The sequence below is a fragment of the Silene latifolia genome, chromosome 9, assembly GCF_048544455.1.
Source record: "Silene latifolia isolate original U9 population chromosome 9, ASM4854445v1, whole genome shotgun sequence".
Classification (NCBI taxonomy): Eukaryota; Viridiplantae; Streptophyta; class Magnoliopsida; order Caryophyllales; family Caryophyllaceae; genus Silene; species Silene latifolia.
The window spans coordinates 4,252,996-4,277,214 of NC_133534.1; the positions used below are offsets into that span (position 1 = coordinate 4,252,996).

General features: G+C 36.3%; 2 protein-coding genes and 1 pseudogene across 2 annotated transcripts; 2 read left to right on the forward strand and 1 right to left on the reverse strand.

The window, feature by feature from the left end:
- Positions 1 to 4,574: 4,574 nt before the first annotated feature.
- LOC141600178 (xylan glycosyltransferase MUCI21-like) lies at positions 4,575 to 5,926 on the reverse strand (annotated as a pseudogene).
- A 1,629-nt stretch (positions 5,927 to 7,555) lies between these two features.
- On the forward strand, positions 7,556 to 9,302 carry LOC141602357 (uncharacterized). The gene is made up of 2 exons (XM_074422653.1): positions 7,556 to 8,753; positions 9,050 to 9,302. The coding sequence occupies exons 1-2, from the start codon at positions 7,649 to 7,651 to the stop codon at positions 9,082 to 9,084; spliced, it is 1,140 nt and encodes a 379-aa protein (XP_074278754.1). The 5' UTR covers positions 7,556 to 7,648; the 3' UTR covers positions 9,085 to 9,302.
- Positions 9,303 to 18,059: 8,757 nt separating this feature from the next.
- LOC141598794 (uncharacterized) lies at positions 18,060 to 24,218 on the forward strand. Its single transcript, XM_074418570.1, has 4 exons — positions 18,060 to 18,946; positions 20,495 to 20,712; positions 21,041 to 21,749; positions 22,146 to 24,218. Exons 2-4 carry the CDS (start codon positions 20,497 to 20,499, stop codon positions 23,876 to 23,878), a joined length of 2,658 nt encoding a protein of 885 aa, XP_074274671.1. The 5' UTR covers positions 18,060 to 18,946; positions 20,495 to 20,496; the 3' UTR covers positions 23,879 to 24,218.
- Position 24,219: the final 1 nt, after the last annotated feature.

Sequence of the window (24,219 nt, forward strand, 5' to 3'; positions counted from 1 at the left end):
GATGAACGCAAATCGAGCTTGTAGGACGCCAAAAGCACGTTCCACATATTTTCGACAACTCTCTTATCGAGCTGCAAATAACTTATGCTTTTGAATTTGTGGCGCATTAATTGTTTTAACAAATGTTGCCCAACCAGGATATATACCATCAGCAAGATAATATCCCATATTATAGTCCGTACCATTAACCGAAAAATTAACAGGTGGGGAAGATTTTTCTAAAACGTCATTAAAGAGTGGAGAACGTTCAAGAACATTAATATCATTAAGCGAACCTGGTTTATATTTTGTCCGTATCATATTATAGCCCGTACCATTATAGTCCGTATCTTTCGGGTTTATATTTTGTTGGGAGAGCAATGTGTTCAACCAACCCATCTCCATTTTTGTTTTCATTTTTTGAATTCTAATTTGTTCGATTTCAAAATCAGCTGCAAGCCTTTTTTGCCGAAAATCAACTTGCTCTTTCGTAGTGAGCCTATTTCCCTCCATTATTTCTCGGTCGTCTGCACTTAACATAGAATCAGGCACGACCTCAGGTGCTTTTCCATTCCGCTTCTTTTTAGCTGTCTCCCGTCCTTCGGGTCGGTAACTTGCGTCGACATTAAGACTAGACGGGGTTGGAACATTAACACTAGACGGGGTTCCAACAATTAGACTAGACGGGGTCCCGACATTTACACTAGAAGGGCTAGAATCCATTTCCGACCTTGACCTTTTTGAACCCGACTTAGAGTTTCCAGAGAGCTCAAATTGATGTTTTTGTAAGCTCCACTTGGGGTGACTATTCATGATTTTATCGTAAACATAAAAGTCAGTAAAATCGTTACCATTATTCACCTTTCGAAATAATTTCTGAGCTAATTCTATGTCGTCGTTGATGTTAGTGTCGCTTGTCGGTGGTCGATTTAGAACTTGTGTGTAGCAACCAACCCATTTACTCACAGCTGTATTGAGTCGTTTATAGCGATTTTTCATTCCCTCGATACTCCTAATTCCAAGTTTATTTTGATTTTGATTTTCCGTACGACTTTTTTCATATAGCTCAAATACATCATTCCATCTTGTGATGGTTCTTTGGTTTTTTCCAAGTATTGAGTCGGTACTACATATAATCCATGCGGACATAAGAGCTTCTTCCTCCTTTTCGGTCCAAATCTGATCATCCATTTTGGAATTGGATTGATTTTTTGTGGATGCTAATGATTTTTTTTTTGAACAAAAAAGGGGGGTTTCTGATACAAATTCTTGAGTTTGAAGTTCGGACAACAAGATTTGATTTCCAAAAACATCGATATTTTGATTCTTTTGGCTATCCGAAATTAATTCCGTAAAAGTGGGAATTGGAGTACTTTGATTTAAATCGAAATTTTGAGAGTCTTGATATGTTGAATAATCGTCAATAGCATAACTTGAAAAATCAAACTCGTTTAAATCCATAATATATTTGAAAATTGAGAATTATATAAGTGTTTGAGTTATATTTTTTTTATGTTTGTAATTTATTTTAGGTAGAAGATTAAAAATATTATTGATTTGCATTTTTTAGTTCTTCTTTTATACTGTTTTTTACATATATTTTTACTACACAATTAATATTTATGGTTGTATGGTAGGAGTTGAGAAAATTATGGATGAAAAAATTTAAAAGGACTTGGGGAAAGGGAAGGAAGTTGGCATAAAGAAAAACAAGGAAGAAAGCCTGAAAAGGCAACAGCTATGCAGCAGAACAGCAGAGAAGCCTGCAATTTTTTTTTGTACTTTTTTAATTTTTTTGATTTTTTAATGTTGTAAACCAATAGAAATACGCCACGTGTAAGGTCACCAACTTTTAACATTTTCTCTACTCAGGGTCATGGGTTGCCCCTGAGTTGTTCAAGGTCACCAATTTCATGTTGTTAATCCAAGTTTAAAGAGTCATTAGCGTGACCCGGCAAGGTCACGACCCAGTCGGTGACCTTGCTTGGGGATAGTCTTATAATTAATTTGTCCAAGTTTAAGAAAAGGGTATAATATGGAAAGTTAATGAAAAAGAGTATGTGAAAGAGTAAATTCCGTATTTGAAAAAGTAATTCCGTAATAAAATAATCGTGATAATACACTAATAAACATAGCAATATTCGTGGCATAATACTAATAATCCGTGTTAAACGTTTACAAAATTGTGGAAAATATACTCTGACGATATATTGTGTCAATATATGTATTAATTAACAAAAACTTTTTTTCTTACGAGCCCTTTCTGTCATCAGGCTCAGTACGACCGCAAATCTGGGCTTGTATAACACCATCAACGTGACAACATATACCTAACCCCGTGAATTTCACGGGTAATAGAACTAGTTCATATTTAAAAAATAAATAAAACGTAAATTCAAAATTACCAAATTTACAACGATTTTTGAATGCACCGTTCCAAAACAAGTTGAAAAAACCAACACCCTTCAACTGAGCCTTACAGGAAAAATCAAGCTTTAATTCGCTCGATACATCATTGATTCCCGGATCGTGATTTTTATTGCGATATTCAGACGAAATCGTTATCGGCTCCCCATAATAGTCAACCGTTATCGAATCTACCGATTTTCCCTAAAGATCCAATTTTAGCCCAAAAGATTGTCGTTTCCCGAACCTCATGCTTTCATAAAGTGCTATTTTTTAATTGAAATTCAATTGGGGAAAATTTTAGGGTTTTTGAATACTAGCCGTTATAAAAAAAAGTCAAATTGACTTGAAAATTTAAATGAAAAGAGAGAAGGGTTACGCTGATGTTGAAAGTATTTCAAAAGAAGAGAGGGAAGCTAAGGATAAAGAAGTCAGAGTTTTGGTGAAGAGGAAAAAGTCATATGTATATACAGAGTGTAAAGGTATCAATAAAGAAAATATAATAATATTTTAAATGATCAATCGAGATAATAGGCCACGTCCAAACATCAAATAGATTAGTTCAATTAAAAAAAAAACGGAAAAAGTAAGACTTGACTTGTGAGAGTGTTAATAACAAATTAGACTTTGCCCCTGTTCTTTCTGGCTTATTTTCAGCTCACTTCAGTTCAGCTCAGCTCTATTCAGTTTAGTTCAGTTCAGCTCAAGTTAATTCAGTTCAGCTCAGCTCAGCTTCATTCAGTTTAGTCTAACTCCACTAAATTCAGCTCATTTCAATTTTACTCATCTTAAACTTGATAGTTTTTAGCAATGTTATTAATATTATTTATTTATTATCAATGTTATTATTATTATATTAATATTATTAATATTGATTTATTATTAATTAATCATCCTCATTATTATTATTATATTAATATTATATTTATTAAAGTCAATAATATTCATATTAATATAATTACTGTTAATATTAATATATTATGATTTATTATTAATAAATCATCCACATTTATATATATAAAAAATTGCAATTTATTTTCGTAGTACGTATTTTACTCATTATAGTACTTTTTACACCACACTTTCCATTTGTTTGCCCTTCACAAAAAAACACAGTAAACCTAATTCTCTCTTCTTCTCTCTAGTATTGAAACCTTAACTATCTTCAACAACATTAAAACTCTTCAATTATGAGCGATTATTTAAGTGACGAACAGGTAATTAATCCGTTAATCTTATATTACTTATTAATTTGACTACTTTTTTATTATAGTTTTCTTTCTAATTAGGGTTTATGGTCTAAATTAATTAAGGTGTAGTATGATGGGTTTATTGGGGTTCGTTACTGCTAGTCATCGTAAATAATGTCGCATTACAAGCAGTAGAACGTTTACTACGTTGAGTAAATTACAAACTAAAAAAAAAAAAAAAAAAGGAAAAAATATAAAAAATAAATGTAGTACACTGTACAGAGGCAAATGCAAAACAACGTTACTTTGTGTAGTACATCATCCGCCGCCCACACCCGCCATCACTACCGCCGCATAATTACCACAACCACGTCATCAACACCGCACCGCCACCATGTCAGCACGCATCTCCCCTATCCCAACGCATCAACGCCGACGCACCAATGACGACGCATCATAAACTATCCCGATGCACAACCACCGGCGGCGACCAATCCGGCGGCCGGCGGCCGGCTACTCCCTTATCTCGATGTCGATAACCGCCTAAGTAGTTGCCTTGTGAATTTTGAGATGAATTGATGTTTTAACATTAGAGAGAAAACATGATAGAGAGATTAGAGAGGGAAAATGAGAGGGGAAATGAGAGGGGTACAATTGTCAATAGTGTACTGTGTTGAGTAAAATGTGTACTGCGAAAATCAGGACCCTAAAAAAATCATACAATGAATGAACAAGGACATATTTCTATTGGTTCAAAATTACACAAAGCCAATTATACTTTGACAATCATTGCCATTTGTATATAAGTAGGATAGGATATAATTAGGAAAAAGTACGATAAGTAGAATAGGATAGGATACGATCATTGCCATTTATTTTATCAATTATCGGTCTCATCCGTGAAGATGTTATGGGTCGATTACAATTGACCTAGTTTCATTTCCTTAAAAAAAAGAAAAAAAAAGTATGATTATATAAACACACTTTACAATGTCGTCACTAGCCAGCCTTTTTCATGAATCTCTTAGCTTTCCTATATGCCATTTTCAAGTATTTCCTAAACCTAATCAAATCTAGTTCAACATCTTGCTCTTTCAAGTACACCTTTTTTAATAAGGACCACCCTTTTTCCTTGAAAGAATGCGGGTTAGTAAGGATCGGGTCATATTTGTTATACTTGTCGACTAAACTGCTCTCGTCGATTCCAATTTTATACTCCTTATAGTCCAACCCCATTTCCTTAGCGGGTTTTCCGTAACATAATTCCGCTACCTCGTCCGTCCCGATGGGTACAACTTGAATGAAAACGGATCCGGGTCGAAGAAATAGTAAGTGTGTTAGGGCTGCTCCATGGACCCCCACCAAGGCATGACTTCCATTCATAAGCCCAAATGCTTCCCTCATTGATGTATTGGGCTTTGGCTCAAAAATAGTCACATCAAAGCCCAATTGTTCTGCCATGGTCTTGATTTGAGCCTGGTTTAGAATCACCCGGCCCACATTACCCGTCCGACTCAATAACACCAACCTGGGCCGCTTCGTTGGATGCCGATAAATCGGATAATCGGCATTCGAATAAACCCGATTCAGAAAATTATGGAAATCGACAAGTGTTTTGTTAGGCAACAAATGTCGATTAATAGTCATAAACCCATGAGATATCAACCCAACGGTAACGGACCTAAAACAATGAGCATTAGCCTCATTATCAAGGTTAACAATCGGATGCACGCTAAATCCACGTAGTACATCACCGTACTTCCGAACCCACCAATCCCGCGACTTCCCAATCACCAACGTAACATCCCGATCCAACAACAATCTCGACTCAACCGTAACAAACAAAGGTAACAACCCTTCATTAAAATCATGAAAAAAATTACCGGTATACCCACCACTAAACTAAAAACACAACGGTATTATGGACAATATCGCAAATCGGGCTTGACGGGCCCGAAAGTAAACTCACTTCCTCAATTTTGGACATAATAGAGATCTCAAATTTTCTTGGGTAAGGCCGGATTTTGGCTAAATGGTAAGTGGGCCGGGTTGACCCGAAAGTATAGAATGTTGAAGTGGTGGGGTCCAGGACAGTTGAGCCGTTAATTGTACAGATGTCGTAATGATAGTGAGTTCTGTCGCATGATATTGTTGATTGGATATGCGATGAAATAGTAGATTGTGGGACCCAACGAATCACAGGTTTCTGTTTTTGATGAGTTTGATCTGCAGATGAAAATCTTTTAGGTTAGACTAGTCATCAAAATGGTTAACTATAACATAAGAGTCAAAGACTTTGTAAACGGATTATTCGAATTGAATTTTGGAATTAAATAGTTAAACCGAGTCATTTTGGGTCGGTTATATTTTGTATGTTTGGGGTTTTTTGAGTTATTTTAGATACAATTATTTTGGCAAATTAGCACTCCGTACTAGTAAACCAAAAAAAGTTTTGCTAAAAAAAATCACAAGAGAGCATTTGACAATTTTCTAATTTAATGTAAATAATAATAAACGTGATTTTAAATCAATCGTTTTGAGTTGTGTCGGTCACTTTAAGTCGATAATCCCGATATATAAATGACAATGGTTTTAGTCTAGTAGTTTATGGTCGATTTAATCTCGAGCTTGACAAAGCTTAGGTACAAAGTACAAACCGTGTCAGATCAAGTTAAGTTGGATTGAAGATGGTCTTGGACTTTGTTAGTTAAATGAGTTTTATGTCTCGAGTTATTTTTTTTTTTTTTTTTTTTTGATGACGAGAGGGTTGAGTTCCCCCGGGCCCATGCATTCCCGCACCACCACCTGGACCATGTAAGCCACCCCCTTCGGGGGCTGCAATGGCCAAGTGATGTCTCGAGTTAGCATTATCAAGTCCAGACATTTTTTTCAAGTCTATCAAATGATTAAAAACTCGTTAAATATCGTTGTATACTTGTATGTACTTGATTATATTAATCTATAAAACTTTTTATATCTCGTTTAGGCCTTAACTCATAAGTATAATCAATGTACACTAAACCTACAATACTTCCACAAAAACCTTTTGCTTAGATCATAGTTAAATTACTTCTAATTTACTAAAATCTTACCACTTGAATAAATTACTTCTTACATATCCGTATATTCAATTAATGTTTAAATTTCAGTAAATGAAAGAAAACATGTCATGCAATCTAATCCGTATATATCAAATTATTTATGGATACAAATTACGTAATAATAAATCCAAACTACCTTAAAACAAAGAACCACATCAACCAAAGAAGAGAAAAAATCAAAAAGATTCTTTGCAAATTCACAAATTCTAGAAAGAACAGTCTCATGTGAGACCGTCCTTTTTATAAAATGTTTTTTTTATATAATAGAACCGTCTCACACAAGAATTACCGTTGAAAATTATATATCACACGGTAAGAATGTTGAACAAACCTGAATATCTTCTGAAAGAAGTTGATGAAGTCCAAATAGAAGATGAAAGGTTGATTTTTGAGACAGAACTTAAGTGTAACACTGAGAAAATGCAAAATAACACAACCATCCCATATATTATACACATAACCCCTATCGAATTTGATCTCAACTTCATTAACCCATTTCCTCTTTTTTCCATCCTTAAGGACTCTTGATAGGATTTGTTTTTCGCAAAATATTTAATTATCGATATGTCTACACTCTACGATAGACGGGGAGCAATTTTATCGCATTTGTCGATAAAGAATGGAATGAATCAACCCGGGAAAATGTCGTTTCACATGACGACCGGATTGAATATACAATTTTTTTTTCTTTGTTAGAAGATATTATCTTATGTATTATGGTATTATCCTAGATATGGAATATATTAGTTAGTATTATGAATATTGTTGAGTTGCCTAATTGTAGGACGTTGCTTGGGCAAGGAGTTAGGGTTTTCGTCCTAGAGTTGTGTATATATATACGAGTTGTATTCTGTATAGATGAACGAGAATTGCCTTTCACATCTCTAATATTAGTTTTACATGGCATCAGAGACATAAGATCCTGATTGCACAAGTTCACAATAACACAAATCAAACAAAAACAAAAACACAATGACAAAATCGGGCGATGGCAAGGACAAAGGCGATGGAGGAAAAAAAACCGATTTCATACCTCCGTCTTCACCATTGTACCTCCACCCCTCTGATAGTCCTAGTTTGACGTTGACTCAAACCATCTTTAATGGCGATAATTATGAAATCTGGGCAGACGCTGTTCGTAATGGCCTCGACGCCAAGAATAAATTGGGGTTCGTCGAGGGAACAGTGAAGAAACCCGAGGCTAACACGAGTGGAGAGGATAGCCTAGAGTCTGTGGCATGGCGCCAATGTAATGCCATGATCAAAGCATGGTTCCGCAATGTTATTGAAACTAGGCTACATCCTAGTATCACCTTCTCTGCTACTGTAGCAGAAATTTGGAAAGAATTACAAGAGCGGTTCTCAACAGGCAATGCTCCCCGAGTGCACCAATTGAAAAGTGATTTAACTGAATGTAAACAGGGAAAGAACATGTCTGTCGTTGAGTATTATACTCAACTGAAAACAATTTGGGACGAATTGGCAAATTATAGCCGAGTTCCTAACTGCACTTGTGGAGCGGCTGCTGCATTGCTCAAAGAACGAGAAGAGGAAAAGGTCCACCAATTCCTTATGGGACTCGACACAACATTATATGGTCACATTCGGTCTAATTTATTGATGGAAGATGACGTTACTTCTTTGAGCCGTGCATATTCCCTTGTACTGCGCGAGGAACGACACCGGGCTGTGACAAAGGTGAAGGAGGAGACACATGAAGCAGCCATGGCAGCCAAGGGTCCTGTTTCAAACACTCGTGGCAGAGGACGTGGGAACGCAGCAGCAGGAAAAGAAAAGGAGCAGACAGAGATTGAGCCCATTCAATGCTCATATTGCGAGAAGTTCTGGCATACAGAAGAGAACTGCTATGAAAAGCATGGTTATCCATCCCGAGGCCGAGGACGCGGTCGTCGAGGTGGACGAGGTTACGGTAGAGGTGGAGGGCGTAATAATAACAACACTTTTCACACAGCAAATGCAACCACTTCCACTGACAAAGACAATTTTACATCTGAAGAGGTCGTACAGTTAAGGAATCTCTTGGCGAATAAATCAGAAAGTAGCCAAAAGCAAGCAGGTAAAATCGCTCCTTTATTTGGTAATTGGTTAATTGACAGTGGAGCGTCGCACCACATGACAGGTCGACGCGAATTGCTTGGAAATACATGGTTGGCAGTGCCCTCCAAAGTTGGGTTACCAGATGGGTCTTGTATCGTTGCTCATGAGCATGGTTCAGTCACTTTAAGTGATCGTTTTATTTTACAGGACGTACTTTACGTGCCAAATTTATCCTGTGACTTAATTTCGGTTCGCCAATTACTTGAAGAAACTAACTGTGTTGTGACCTTTCATCTTGACTATTGCGTTATACAGGACCAAACTACGAGGATGCCGATTGGTCGGGGTGAGCATAAAGATGGGGTTTATACATTGAAGAATGACACGGTGCAAGTGGCGGCAAAGGCTGTTGTTCATGGTGATGCTCGTCTATGGCACAAGAGACTTGGTCACCCTTCTAGTAGCATTCTTCCTTATTTTTCGTCTTTGGTTGGAAATAGCTTAGTTTGGAATTCTCTTGATGTTTGTGATCCTTGTTGCCGTGCGAAACAAACGCGTTCAGTTTTTAAAGTTAATAATAAGAGAAGTTCTATTCTTTTCGCCTTAATTCATTGTGATATTTGGGGACCTTATAAAACCGAGAGTTTGACCGGTGCCCGCTATTTCTTGACCATTGTTGATGATTGTAGTAGGGGAGTATGGGTATTTTTAATGAGAGACAAAAGTGAGGTTGCCTCCTTACTGACCAATTTTTATCACATGGTACGTAATCAATTTGGAAAATGTCTCAAGATAGTACAAAGTGATAATGGTACCGAGTTTCTTTCCGGACCACTCAAAGATTTTTACAATGAACATGGCATAATATTTCAGACCAGTAATATCGACACACCCCAACAAAATGGGAGAGTAGAGCGAAAACACAGACATATATTGGAAAAAGCACGGGCTCTGCGTTTTCAAGCTAACCTACCATTAACCTTTTGGGGAGAGTGCATAGTGACGGCTGCCTATCTTATAAACCGTACACCTACACGGTTGCTTAGTGGTCTCACCCCGTATGAAATTTTGTATGAACACAAGCCGTCCCTTGACAATTTACGAGTATTCGGTTGCCTATGTTATGTTCATAATAAGGCAAGACCAAGAGACAAGTTTGGTGAAAGGGGGACACGGTGTATGTTTGTTGGATACCCGCAAGGGAAGAAAGGTTGGCGTGTTTTTGACCTCGCTCGAAAAAAATTAATGGTGTCACGAGATATCGTTTTTTATGAACATATCTTTCCTTTTGTGGATATTGTGAATCATAATGCAGTACGCAATCATATGCGCAGCTCTGAGCAAGAAATTGCAGTAGATGATGAGTATTCCTTGTTTTCAAATGATATGGAACATGAGATAGATGTCAAGGACAAGGAGGGTGTCGTGCAAGAGGATGATCATGCTGATCACATTATGGAAGAAACCACAGTGGATACAATGCAGCAGGCCGATGACAATGGCAATGTCGAGACACATGAAGAATTAGGACGAGGAGCTCGTGAAAAATTTGAGCCATATTGGAAGAAGGACTATGTATGTAAATCGACGAGAATTATAAACCCCATTGAGAGTGCTCTCCCGCGTCAGTCGACATCGTCAAAGAAAGGTACTCGTTATCCAATAGCTAATTATGTCACTACCGGTTATTTTTCTTCCTCTCACAGATGTTTCCTGGCAAGAATCGATGCAATTAAAGAACCAAAGAATTATTTAGAAGCAGCCCAACATCTTGAATGGAGAGAAGCAATGGCTCGTGAATTTGAAGCTCTTGAGAGGAATGGTACATGGCAGGTCACTGATTTGCCAAAAGGAAAGCGACCAATCGGTTGCAAATGGGTGTATAAAGTTAAGTACAAGGCAGATGGAACCATAGAACGATATAAGGCACGATTGGTTGCCCAAGGTTTCACACAAATCGAGGGGATTGACTATCACGAGACTTTCGCTCCAGTGGCCAAGATGACTAGTGTGCGTTGTTTACTGGCCGTGGCTATTGCGAAAGGTTGGATAATTACACAGTTAGATGTCAATAATGCTTTTCTCCACGGTGACCTGGAAGAGGAAGTTTATATGCGGATGCCTCAAGGTTTTCAAGAAAAGAACTCGAATAAAGTTTGCAGATTATTGAAATCCTTATACGGATTGAAGCAAGCCTCGAGGAATTGGTTTGCAAAATTAACAGAATCCTTGCAGCGGTATGGTTTTGTCCAGTCTTTAGCCGACTACTCATTATTTACATATAATAAAGATGGCGTTTTTATTGGAGTTTTAATCTATGTCGATGATATGATTATTGTGAGTAATAACGAGGATGCTAGCACTCGACTCAAGCAGTTCCTAGACAAGAGTTATGGGATAAAAGATCTTGGAAGGCTTAAATATTTCCTAGGAATAGAAGTCGCGACTGGACCGACGGGATTGTTTCTTTGTCAACGTAAATACGCATTGGAGATAATAGCGGAGGCAGGAATGGAAGGGGCCAAGCCGGCTAGAGTGCCTATGCAGCAAAATCATAGGTTAGCATTGGCACAAGGATACGTCTTAAAAGATCCTTTAAAATATAGAAGAATAGTGGGAAAACTTGTGTATTTGACGATCACACGACCGGACTTGGTTTATGCGGTCCATATTCTGTCTCAATTTGTCCATGAGCCACGCAAGGAGCACTTGGAAGCAGCTTTACGAGTGGTACGATATGTAAAGAGGAGTCCAGGGAAAGGTATCATAATGAACCGGGATTCCGACTTGCAGTTAAACGGGTATTCCGACTCCGATTGGGGAAGGTGTCCAATAACTAGGCGATCTTTGACAGGCTATTTCGTAGCTTTGGGAAATACACCGATCTCGTGGAAAGCTAAGAAGCAAGGAACGGTGGCTAAATCATCCGCAGAAGCAGAATATAGAGCTATGGCCGGAGTGACTAGTGAATTAATTTGGCTGCGTAGTTTCCTTAGCTCACTCGGTATAGAGCATACACGGCCTATGAAGGTGTTTTGTGACAATAAAGCAGCCCTCCATATTGCGCGAAACCCGGTGTTTCATGATCGGACAAAACATATAGAGATAGATTGTCATTTCATCCGCAAACACCTACTTGATAATACAATTTCGACTAGTCATGTACGTAGTAAGGAACAGATTGCGGATTTGTTTACCAAGGCACTTGGGAGTGAAGCATTCGAGTATTTACAGTTCAAGTTGGGCATTGGTTTGCCCACTGCTCCAACTTGAGGGGGACTGTTAGAAGATATTATCTTATGTATTATGGTATTATCCTAGATATGGAATATATTAGTTAGTATTATGAATATTGTTGAGTTGCCTAATTGTAGGACGTTGCTTGGGCAAGGAGTTAGGGTTTTCGTCCTAGAGTTGTGTATATATATACGAGTTGTATTCTGTATAGATGAACGAGAATTGCCTTTCACATCTCTAATATTAGTTTTACATTCTTGGTATCTTATAGAAATTCAATGGTTTTATTTTTGGATTTTCAAGACTTGTGGAGTTGGTGCATAAGGAGAGCAAGAGAATGCGGATAGAGTGTGTATGTGTATAAATAGTATTGGTAATTGGTAAATGTACACTGAACGTCACGAAATTAGTCAAACATGAATGACCAATTTGGAGTATTTTAATTGATCTCGGTCATAGATTTGAGATAGATTCTTTGAAATTTCAGTAGTTCTCTTATATGATGATTTTTTTCGTGTTTTATTTGCAAAAAATGATCATTTTTTATCAATATTTTATTAGAGATAATAATATTATATCCTATAATTGTAGGATATAATATTATTATCTCTAATATATTTACCCAATAGTGACCATTTGCAATTATAAAAAATAGTCATTATTTATCAAAAAATGGTCACTTTTGACTGGTTGGATGTACGACTGTTGTACAAGAGAATTTGCGCTGAAATTTACTCGAGAACGTATAAAATCATAATTGAGTTAATTGGATTGGACATACATTAAAGGAATATGTAATCGAGTGGATATCAATGGATTTCATTGTGGATTTGTATTGAATTAAAGGCGAGATAGATTCAAAAGTAGTTGATGAAACTTAAATAAAATCGCCCAAAATATAAATCTACATATTGGTATAATGGAACACTAAGGCTCTGTTTGGCAGTACGCTTCAGGTACCTGATTTGTCTCAAGTAGCTTTTTTGCAAAAACTTTCAGGTACCTGATTTTTTTTAAAGTGTTTGGCAACTACCTTTTTGACCGAAAGGTACACGAAATAAAAAGCTACCTCATGTAGCTTTTGAGAAATCAGGTACCTGATTTCTTTTTAACTACCTATTTTACCCTTATTTTTCTTTAATGTTACCAATTAAAAAAAACCTCATTCAATTAAATAGTTCTCCAAAAAAAAATTACCATTGCCGTTTCACTGCACTCTCACAAGTACAAGACTTGAGCATCGGATTGCTCCGCCGACTTGCTTCTACGGATAGAGGTATTGTTAATTGTTTCTTTTTCATTAATTTAACGTGATTCGGTCAAATTGGCTTAATTAATTATCTAGTATGAATAGAAAATCCAATTAAAATTTCATTATAGGTGGGTTTTGTAGAGGATGATCATGGTTTGATTAGTAGGAGTTATGTTATCAGTTTGATGGATGATTGGAGTCTTGGTTCTTTAGGAGCTTTAATAATTCAAATCAGCTAATCGATCGAAGAAACCTCAATTTTATTTTTTCTAAGAACCCTAGTAATTTGACCTTTGCATAAATTGATTCTTCTAACTCAAATGGGAAAATAGAGTGAAAACTTCACTCGTGCTAGGATATACAGCCAAGTAAAAATAAAGAGAAAATATTGTGTGAAAGAGAGAGGTGGTCAGAGGACGAAAGATTTGGGAATGACAGCCTTATAGGTGGTATTTTAATATCACAAATTCTCATTTGTGACGACGATATTCGTCACAAGTTTTGTGACGGATATCGTTTCCTCTCACAAATGACCCATAGAAAGGTGAGTGGGGAAGCACATGGGAGGTGCCTCACCTTGTCCCCTCTCCCTTTTTGTGAGAGGTATTGTGACGGGATTAGCCCGTCACAAGCAAGACTAGCTGTTTTAATATATGCTCCGAAAAATTTATTCAAATTCCTAATGATTTGTAAAAACATAAACGATAACAATAATAAACCATGTCCTTTTACGTCATTTTGTCAAATATCAGCTACCTTTTCAGGTTGTTTCCAAACAGTTTTAATAAAAATCAGCTACCTTATCAGCTCTTAATTTTCAGCTACCTTTTCGATTCATCTTCAGTGTTTCAAATTACCTTTTCGTGTTTCGTGACCTTTTAGGTTCAAATACCTTTTAATTTAGTTTTGCCAAACAGAGCCTAAGAACTAATATGACTCGACTCAAATGAGCAAACGAGCATAAGGTATAATAAATCGACTAAGTCCCTATTCTTGTAAACCAAATTTGTTTGAATTTAATTAAACTAATCTAAATTGAACTAAACTAAACTTATACTAACAATTGGAATTAAGTTCAAAATAAAATGGCCTAAGTTGACCAAACTAGATGAACATAGGCCAACCTAAGTTAAATAACGACTCAGTTTAAACCGATCTGAATACAAATACTATATCGATCTATGAGCGGGTTTACAAGGTAAAGTAGGCCCATTTTATCCATCAAGTACTTTATTACTATCAAGTAGAGTGATTCGGCCTTGGAATGAAGCCCATTTTCAAATTGACCCATATTCATTCTTCTCTAAACACCCACTAAGCCACCATATTTTACGCACCATACTACCCATGGCGTCTCAATTGGCGAAGTAATAGTCCTCAACAAAGATGTATATACCATACTATGGTGATTTGATAATAATCACAAATTCTCATTTGTCCGTCACAAGCTTGTAACGAGTTAAATAAAATTCATATGAAAAAAAATACTTGGCCTATCACAGACTTCTGACGGATACATCTATCACAAGAGAGATTTACTATATAATAATATGAGTTAATGATAGCAATGGTAATATACGCCATATAACAATAATATTACTCGTATAGTTGTACTTAGGGGTTGTTTGGTTACCACTTGAAATACACAGGCATTAGAAAATCCCATGATTTTAAAAAAACAAGGTTGTTTGGTTGCCATTTTTTGGGCAGAATGTAGGAATTGGAACTTCCCAGGAACTTCCAATGCCTACATGATGTGGGAAGTGGCTTACCTACTCCCCCCTTGGTCATTGGAAATTCCTGTGGAATTTAATTCCTACATGGGCAACCAAACAACTTTGCCAAATTCACCCGAATTAGATGATGGAACTTAATTCCTATGAATTGCAAGTTCCTAGGAAGTTGAAGTTCCTTGATCAACCAAACGACTCCTTAGAATTCATGGTACTTTCATACTACAACAGTTTATCTAATATCCCGATGTAATGATAGATATAATGAGGTGTAACTTGTAGGGTGTATACAATATTATAAGGTCGTTGTACATCTTGTAATAGTTATTTGAAATAGTGTGAACTTAGTTAACTCAATTAATTAGCAATAACAAGATATAATGTGAATGCATTTAAGAGTTTCACCTAGAAAGTTGAAGCTATATAATGAGATGAAACTTTTGGAAAATGTTTTAGAATCTTTAAATGCAAGAATTTTTTTTTGACAAGAAATGTATAATATTAAAGGAGATAAATATATAGAATTCAAACGTGTAATTTGATAAACTAATTCCGATTACTTCCTATCTCAAATACGATTTACAAGACTCACAAGTCACAACCTTAGATGCAAGGAGTATATATAATATATTAGGGGGTGTTTGGTTCAAGCAAAAAAGTTATGAGATATGGTTTTAAAATGAGTCAAACCGATACCAAGTGTTTGTTTGACAAATATAAGAATTTCATACTCATACCTCAACCCCATGAGGTATGCGTTTCTCATACCCAAGGAGGGGGATGAGTATGAGATTGATTCTCATAGGTATCAAATAAAAATGGGTAAAACATGTGAAAATAAAAATTATGATAGTATATCTCCGTCTTTGCTTAAGTGTGACCAATGACCAGTACTTATTTGATTAAAAAAAGTATGTTTATGATTTTGTAATATCAAAAGTCATTATTTAAAATATTGTATTTTACAGATTTTAACCTTAATTAAGTTTGTAACCCACAACTCAAAACCGAAACAAATACAAGAATACAAGGTATGGAGAATTACGTTTCAATCTCATATCAACAAGGTATGATTTCTAATTCCAAACTCATACTCATGCACGAAACAAACACTCCCTTAGTGTGGAATAGCTGATACTACTACATAAAGAGAAAAGATGAGTAAATGTCACAAATTTATATAAACCTTATTTAGAGACTGGTGTAACCACAATTTCGAATATTTCAGCGAGATACACGAGTAATGGTATAAATAAAATTCGAAAAAGTTCAAAAACTTCTAAAATCTTTACAACTTTCATCGTCTAACAGGAGCGAGCGTCTCTAGTTCTTCTCGACCCTCACCTAGCGCCACTAGTCCACTTCTATTCAAAGACATGTTGACCAATTATTTTAGATAGCAAACCTCCCATAACTCCATAAGAGCATCCGTAAAGGTAGAGAGCTAACCTCCCTATATGCCCTCTTTCTCCTTAAATGGGGAACTCCATTATTGCACACACCCTCCCAACAAATAGGGCTCCTCTATTTGTAGGGAAGGTCCCCAAAGAAAAAGTAAGGTCTTTTGAGTTGTTTTTGGGGAGGCTCCCAAATTTTTGGGCGTAAATTAATATTGTTGGGGAACCCCATTGTTGCATAGATGTAGATATAAATTGGGGAGGGTGAATGGAAAAGTTAATGGAAAATAAGGTGGACGAATAAGAAAAGGAAAGTAGAAAATATGTGAAGTCTCACCTTTGCGGATGCTCTAATCGTGTACTCTTGGTACCCTCTTGTGGGCTTGTGGATTTAGGCCATAGTCCTTATGTGGGCCCAATGATTGTCTTTATTTTGCAATCAAAGCATCAACTAGTTTAAACACTTAGCTTAAAGGAGAAATTTCAAAGCCACTTCTACCTAATTTTGTTTACAACTATGTTATACACTTATACTATATCTCCTCAAATAATACTATACTATCCATGTTATTTTTTCTTCAAATATAGTAAGACTTAAGTTGTCAAAAGAAACGCAATTACTTTACTTGAAAGTCTTTAATAAATCAAACAAGAAAAATGTTGCAATTTCAATATTAGGGAAACCGAGGGAATAACCGATAAGGTAAGACATCCTCGATGTTTTTATATATAGCATACCATAATACAAAATTTGAAACAAAAACTTTTAATATGGTATCTTGATTGAAAGATACGGGTAAAAATAGAATGTCGGTTTTTTGAGAATGACAAAGCATCGGTTAAAACTCAACTACAACGAACGTTTATAACCCCGTGTTGTAGTATAAATAAAACGTGTCTTGTAAAGCAAGGCCACTTTCTTTTCGGCTGAAAAGAGCTGAACTGAACTGATCAACCTAATGAAGTTGAATAGAACTGAACTGAACTCAAAATTGATTTGTGAAGAGATGAGCTGATCTAAACTGAATGAAGTTGAACTGAACAGAATAGAATTGAACTGACCTAAAATAAGCTGAAATTATGTCTAAAAGAACAAAGCCTAATACCCATAACTTAGATATGTACCACAGATTCACACTGATCAGTTTTGATTTTTCTAAAAATGAGTTCTAAATCCATTACACAAATATACAAAAATGGGGAATTATCCCAAAAATTCCTTAACAATTCAAAGTTATAATCTTATTCTATAATTTGTGATTAATTTTTCACATAAAAAGTAAGAAATGAATAGAAAATGCAAGGAATTAAAACAATCATGATATTGACAATTTTCTCATTTTCTCATTTTTTTTCTTTTTTTATTTTTGTTATAAAGAACCTTAATTTATTTCACAAATTCTGGAATAAGACGGTCTCATACCAAGAGATGCTCCATTTTTAGAAAATACATTCTTATTGTTATCGATAAAAGAGTAACTTTATATTAATAGACCATTTTACCCCGTGAGACGGTTTTACATCGTGAGACCGTCTCACGCAAGAACTAAAGAATCACAAAATCTCATTATAAACGACACATATTCGTGGCCCATATCCGTCTATAACTAAAGACGAGTTAAATACAATACCACAATCCTAATAGAATAAACAAAAAGTGGAGTGATAGGGGTTAAAAATGTCACAATTTTCAAGCTATTTAATCCGTCTTTAGCTATAGACGGATAACAAGAGTACAAGACTAGCTCCTAGAGAATTAATTTGTTTATGTCAAGATTTTTCTTACCTAGGATCTCTCCTCTTAACTCTATCTATTTCCAACACAGAATCCCCAACAAAACACATTTATTTTTCCTTATTTCTCTCTCTAAAAAAAAATAAACAAAAAAACACTTGTTTTCTTCACGTCTTCATCTCTCTCTATATCTAGAACTACTACTTATTCTTTTACTTTCAGATAGTGGGCCCATCAGATCGAAATCTTTCATTTTTTTTTTAAAATTCATGATTATCTAAATTAAGCTTTTCTTTCAAATTATGTTATTAAATTTCTCATTTTTATATCTATTTACTACCTAAATTCTAGTATAATTTTAGTGTTTTTAACTATTTTTCTTGTTAATTTGAACTGGGTTTTTGATTTAATTTTGTGGGTTGATGATATTTTTCACAAAAATTTAGTGTTTTATTTTGGTAATTTGATGTGGGTTTTTGATTTAATTTTGTGGGTTAAATTATAAAGTTCATTTTCTTATTAGTATTTTAATTTTTTTTTTTGTTAATTTGAGGTGGGTTTTTGATTTAATTTGGTGGGTAAATAACAATTTTCACTTTTTTTTTTCATGAATAATTTTAAAAGTTAATTCCTTTTTTGTTTTTGTTTTTAATAAATGTGATTGAATTTTAATGATGGGACTTTCTAGGATTTTTTTGGTTTTATTGTTAAATAGAGAATAATTAGAGTGAGAGAAGTTGCTACTTAAATGATTGATTTTTCATTGAAAAAATTGTTTAAGAGAGAGAAATTAATAAGCTAATTATTCTAGAGAGAGAAGTGAGGGTGATTGGAGGGTGTGTTGGTCTACTCTTTAAGGTAATATAAAATAAAATAAAATCATTTTATATTTATTATATTTTGTTTTATTTTATTTTTGTAAACACTTGTTGTCTAAATTAGATTTGTGAATTTTTGATTTGTGGTTGTAATTGTGATTATTGATCATCTAACACTGTTCCTAGTTTATGATTAATTGTTAGTTCTTTTATTGAATCACAAAAGCTTGTGAGAGACGGTTTCTCGTTAAGTTATTGAATAAGTATAATTGTTGTGTTTGGTAAATTCATTTCATTTTGATGTGTAATTCAGTATTGGATGTATTTAATTCTGAATTTTGGTATGACTTTGCATTTTATTTCATTTGATGTGGGAATTTTTTTTTTTTTTTATTTGCTTGTTGATTTTATCTATTGACAGTCAGGCTTAAGATCGTCTTAACTTAATACCTCTCACAATCTCCTTTTATTTTCACCTGTATTTTAATCGGGCGTGAGTACTGAGTAAGACGGTTTTAAACAAGAATTGGTGATCTATTGGGTATTTGTTGCTCATTTTTTAATAAACCAGTGTTGCAAAAGTTTTGCTCTTTATGTTTAATAGTAAGGTTTTGACGATTTTTTTGATGAAGAAATCTAGTGTAGTCACTTTTTAATCTTTGTTTATTGCATTACTGTTCTTCATTCTGTTCTGATTTTACTGTTGTAATAAATTCTGTGAAGACTCCTGTAGTCTATTCTTCCTAGAATTAGTTGGAGACCCATTTTAAGTTTTAAGACTGATATTGCCGTCTTAAACAAGAATTATTTAGTTGGAAATGTGATTCTTGTTAGATTGAGTGGTTCTTGAGTGATGGCTAATGAGTGCTGTAATCTTACTGACACCGTATTTATCGTTTGCCAAATTTTATTTAGAGCTGGATTTGAAATCTTAAATGTTGAGATATGGACTTGATGTTTTGAAATTCCGTTCCGTCCGTAGCTTGTGTAATTTTGTAGATTTTCCTTTTTAGTGTTCATAGATTCTTATCAGCTGCTACTGGTATGTAGCAGAAAAGGCAGTAAATCATCTGTATGTGACATTCATGATCTTCGATACTGTCCAATTACTATATCGTCTATTTTTTATACTAATAATTACGGAATTGTATTGTTGAGATTCATGAACCTGTGCCCTGAATCCTGATGCATAAATTTAATTTAATTTAAAAAAATTAAATTATTTGTTCTTCTCTCCTTTATTACATCTTTTTTTTACCGACCACTTTTTATATATTTTACTTGGTTCACTTTTAAGGCATTCCGGATCCTTAATTCTTTTTCGGTTTTCAAGATCGTTTTAATCTTTTCTCTCAATTTAAATTTTAAGTTTTATAGAAAAAATCTGAAATTCGATTTTAAAACCTGTAAGTTTACCTTGACTTTCCATTACATTTTCGCTCCCCCTTTTGTTTTTCATTTTCCCTTTTCTATTCGCTTTTTGAGGTGTGCGTTCACCTATGGATGGTTCTAAAGGATGATTCATGTCAGCCGACCCCAAATCATTTTGGGATTAAGGCTCTGATGTTGTTGTTGTTGTTGTTGACAGGAATGGGAACAAAAGTGCAGATTGAAAACTACTTGTCTGGACATCACTCGACTAGGGACCTTAGTCGTGAATACGACTGTTACAATGATGTCAACTTGCCCAATGGCCAGTTTTATTATGGTTTTCTGCAAGGAACGATTACAGATTCACCCACTGGATTTGACAAGGAAGTTGTGAAGCAGACAATGCTTAAGCATGAAGCCATATTCAAGGAACAGGTATACTCTCACTATATTTTCAAATATCAGCGTGCATTTTATTCGATAGCAATATCTTGCTGTAATGCTGTCTCTGTAAAATACTTTTGGCGAGTTGGATTGGGGAAACAAGGGAATGTGGAAGTGGAAGTCTATGCTTATATCCGAACAAATAATAAAATGCTAACCAAATTTTGAGTGCGTTTCATTTTATCGTGAAGAAGCCTATGCTTATATCCGACCCCTCTTACCCCACCGTTTGCAGGATTGTGGGAGGCTATGCTGCATGGTGTAAATTGGTTGTGGAAAGAATTCCCATTTTTGAACTAAATTTTTTATTGGTATCCAGGTCTATGAACTGCACCGACTATACAGAGTGCAAAGAGATCTGATGGACGAGGTTAGGAGGAAAGAGACGTTGAAACGGCGTATACCCTATGAAGAATCATCCTCTTCGAGCCCTCTACCGTTGCATTTGCAGTCCGAAGACGCACAAAGATGTAATGGTTCAAGTTTTCCATCTACAAGTCTAATTTCTGGCAGGCCTCTTTTGTTAGGCCCGGATAATTACCAATCATCTCCAATTTCCGCTAAAGGAAAGAGCATACAGGCTGGCCCTAGCGCATTCCGTAGTTTCCATAACCCAAAAAACTCAGAGGTCTCAGAGTCCCAACCCACAAAATTGCGGAAAGGAATTTTTGACCTGGAGCTTCCAGCTGATGAGTATATTGATACAGATGAAGTGGAGCAATTTGGGAGGGCTAAAGATTTTGTTAATTTAAGTCTCTCCCCAGATGAAAGCAGAAAACCGACATCTTTAGGTGACTTAAATGAGCCTTTGAATGCTGAAGAGTTTGCTGCATTCTCATCAGCTGACTTCTTACGCCGTAATGGCAGTCACACTGATACTCTCAATCGGAATTTTCCTGAAAGATCTATTATTTCATCTGATAAGGATATTCCGCCGTACTCCATGAATGGTAGCTTGAATGGGTATCTGAATAATTTACCGGATAGTGGAAGAAATGCTCAAAACTGGTTTCAAATGCTTCAATCAGGTAAAATAAACTTAATAATACCCATTTCTATTTAGGAGCCTATTCTTTAGTATTTTATTTTGTGTCAATACTAAAGTAGTTCAAGCAGATTAACCTGTTGAGTAGAATACTTATCAACGGGTTATCGAACTGCTTCTGGGAGTAGTGGCATTAAATATCACCTGTTCAAATCATGGATTTTATACCTGGTAGTCAGATTGGTCGGGCCGGAATTAGGTACGAGTCATTTCAGGTTTTTGTAATTTTGGGTTTGGGTGGCTATGAGTCGCGTCATTTATTCTGATTATTTGTTTTGAGTGTTACGGGTCAATTTGGATAGGATTGTTTTGAATCGGTCCATCAGTCTGGCTCGGGTCAGTTTAGTCAGGTCTAATGATCGTCTATCATCTGTTCCAGAACAATATAAAGACAGTGTGAAACCCATCAGTCAAGGAGTCCTTCCACAAAAGGCTCCGATGCCTTATCAGCCAGTGCCTATTCCATGGGATCAATCTGCAACATCTTGGGGAAAACCCGACATTTTGGGTCAAAAGCCCACATCAATCCAGCCAAGCCCATTTCTTCACGGGGTTAACCAAAGCAATGACTTGCTTGGTTACAAGTGGAACCCAAATAACACTCCTGGAGCTAAATCAGCTTTTGTCAGTGAACCACCTCTAAGAAACGGGTTTCACCAAGGTTCATCGGCCACTGCCGGTGTTGATATCAAGGAAATGAACTTGAACGTGGCACTTCCAAATGGCAAGTCAGACAGTTATATTAACCCACAAGGACAGGAGGGTTGCAAGCTGGAGGACCCTTATGCTGTCTTGCCGTGGCTTAGAGGAAAGGGTGCGGGCAACGGGTCTGAACTTTCCAGGAATGGACTTGATAACGAGACTGGACATTCAAGGAATGGATTTGGTAACCCGGAAAGCAGCCTGAAAATTTTAGGGGTCTCTATATTTGACAACCGTCCCATGCCAAAGGAGGAAAATCACATTGCAGCTGTGAACCCTCCTGATATTCATCGAGGATCAGGGATCTCTATATTTGATAATCGTCCCATGCCGAAGGAGGAAAATCACATTGCAGCTGTGAACCCTACTGATATTCATCGAGGATCAGGGTATGAAGAGATTGAAGACGGTGGAAGTAGGAAAAGAAAAGGGCTATTCGATATGAATATTCCTTGTGAAGCTAGTGATTCTGAACTGGACAAGATGTCGGTCGATGAAGCTGTGGGTTCAGATCAGAAAAAGAATTTTAGAAATACGTTTGACCTCAATTCGTGCATAACCGAGGAGGAAACATGTGGAACCTCTCTTCTGTATAACAGCTCAAGTGTAAAGGTGGGCACTGGTATTGATCTAGAAGCCCTAATAAATCTTGAAAAGGAAGATAACGTTCTTCCTGCGGAAGATTCCTTAATAAACGAGACTGGTGATGGTGATTCTGAGCTAGCCAAGTCAGCGGCTTCAGCCATTGTTGCCATGTCATCAATGGAGGGCACAAGTTGTCTTCCCGTAGAAGCCGAAGGAGATGATCCCTTGCATTGGTTTGTGAGTATAGCTTGTTCTAGTCTCGAAATGGTCGAAGATGATGCATTACCTGAAGGACTGGAGGATTTTGAGTACATGATCTTGAGACAGAAAGAGTGTACCCCTGAGGAGTACTTGCCCAAACCAAGCACTCCGGATTTCCCGATTACCGAGAACGGTACTTGCGTGTTAACAAATACGAGAACACGTAAAGGACAGGCTCGGAGGGGAAGGCAGAGACGGGACTTCCAGAGGGACATTCTACCTGGCCTTACCACACTTTCGAGACATGAAGTGACCGAAGACCTTCAGACTTTCGGTGGGCTTTTGAGGGAGACGGGTTATTCATGGCAATCAGTGTCGAACAGAAGAAACGGGTCCCGCACTGGGCGGGGCCGAGGGAGACCACGATCAGTGGTGGCGGAGCCATCTGTTGTGATGAATACTGTATGTGCCCTTCCATTGACCCAGAAACAAGAGGTACATATTAATAATGTGGAAATAAGTGTCGACGATAGAAGCCTGAGAGGTTGGGGAAAGACGACTAGACGTCCCCGAAGACAAAGGTGCCCTGCAGGTAATCCTGACCTTCTGGTGCCCTTAACCTGATAATTTAGTGACAAGTTTTGCATTACGAATTCCGGAAATGAAGAATTATAGAGGATGAAGTAACTGATCTCTTTTCCCCTCCATATGTTCCTCATCTTTTACATTTCTTAGCCAAAAGAGGATTGATTTGCCTTTGTACATGGTTCTCCACCCGAATAATTGGACGGTCGAGTACATACATTTGTACAGCGAGATTAATGTAAGATTTGTGGCATTTCAATGCAATTGTAGACGCAATTTTTATTTTACGTCATCTGTAAACAGTCTCTTTGTACATCCGGCACTGGTTTTAATCCGGTTCAAGTTACCATACCGCTAATCTACATTTCGTATTTAAGCAT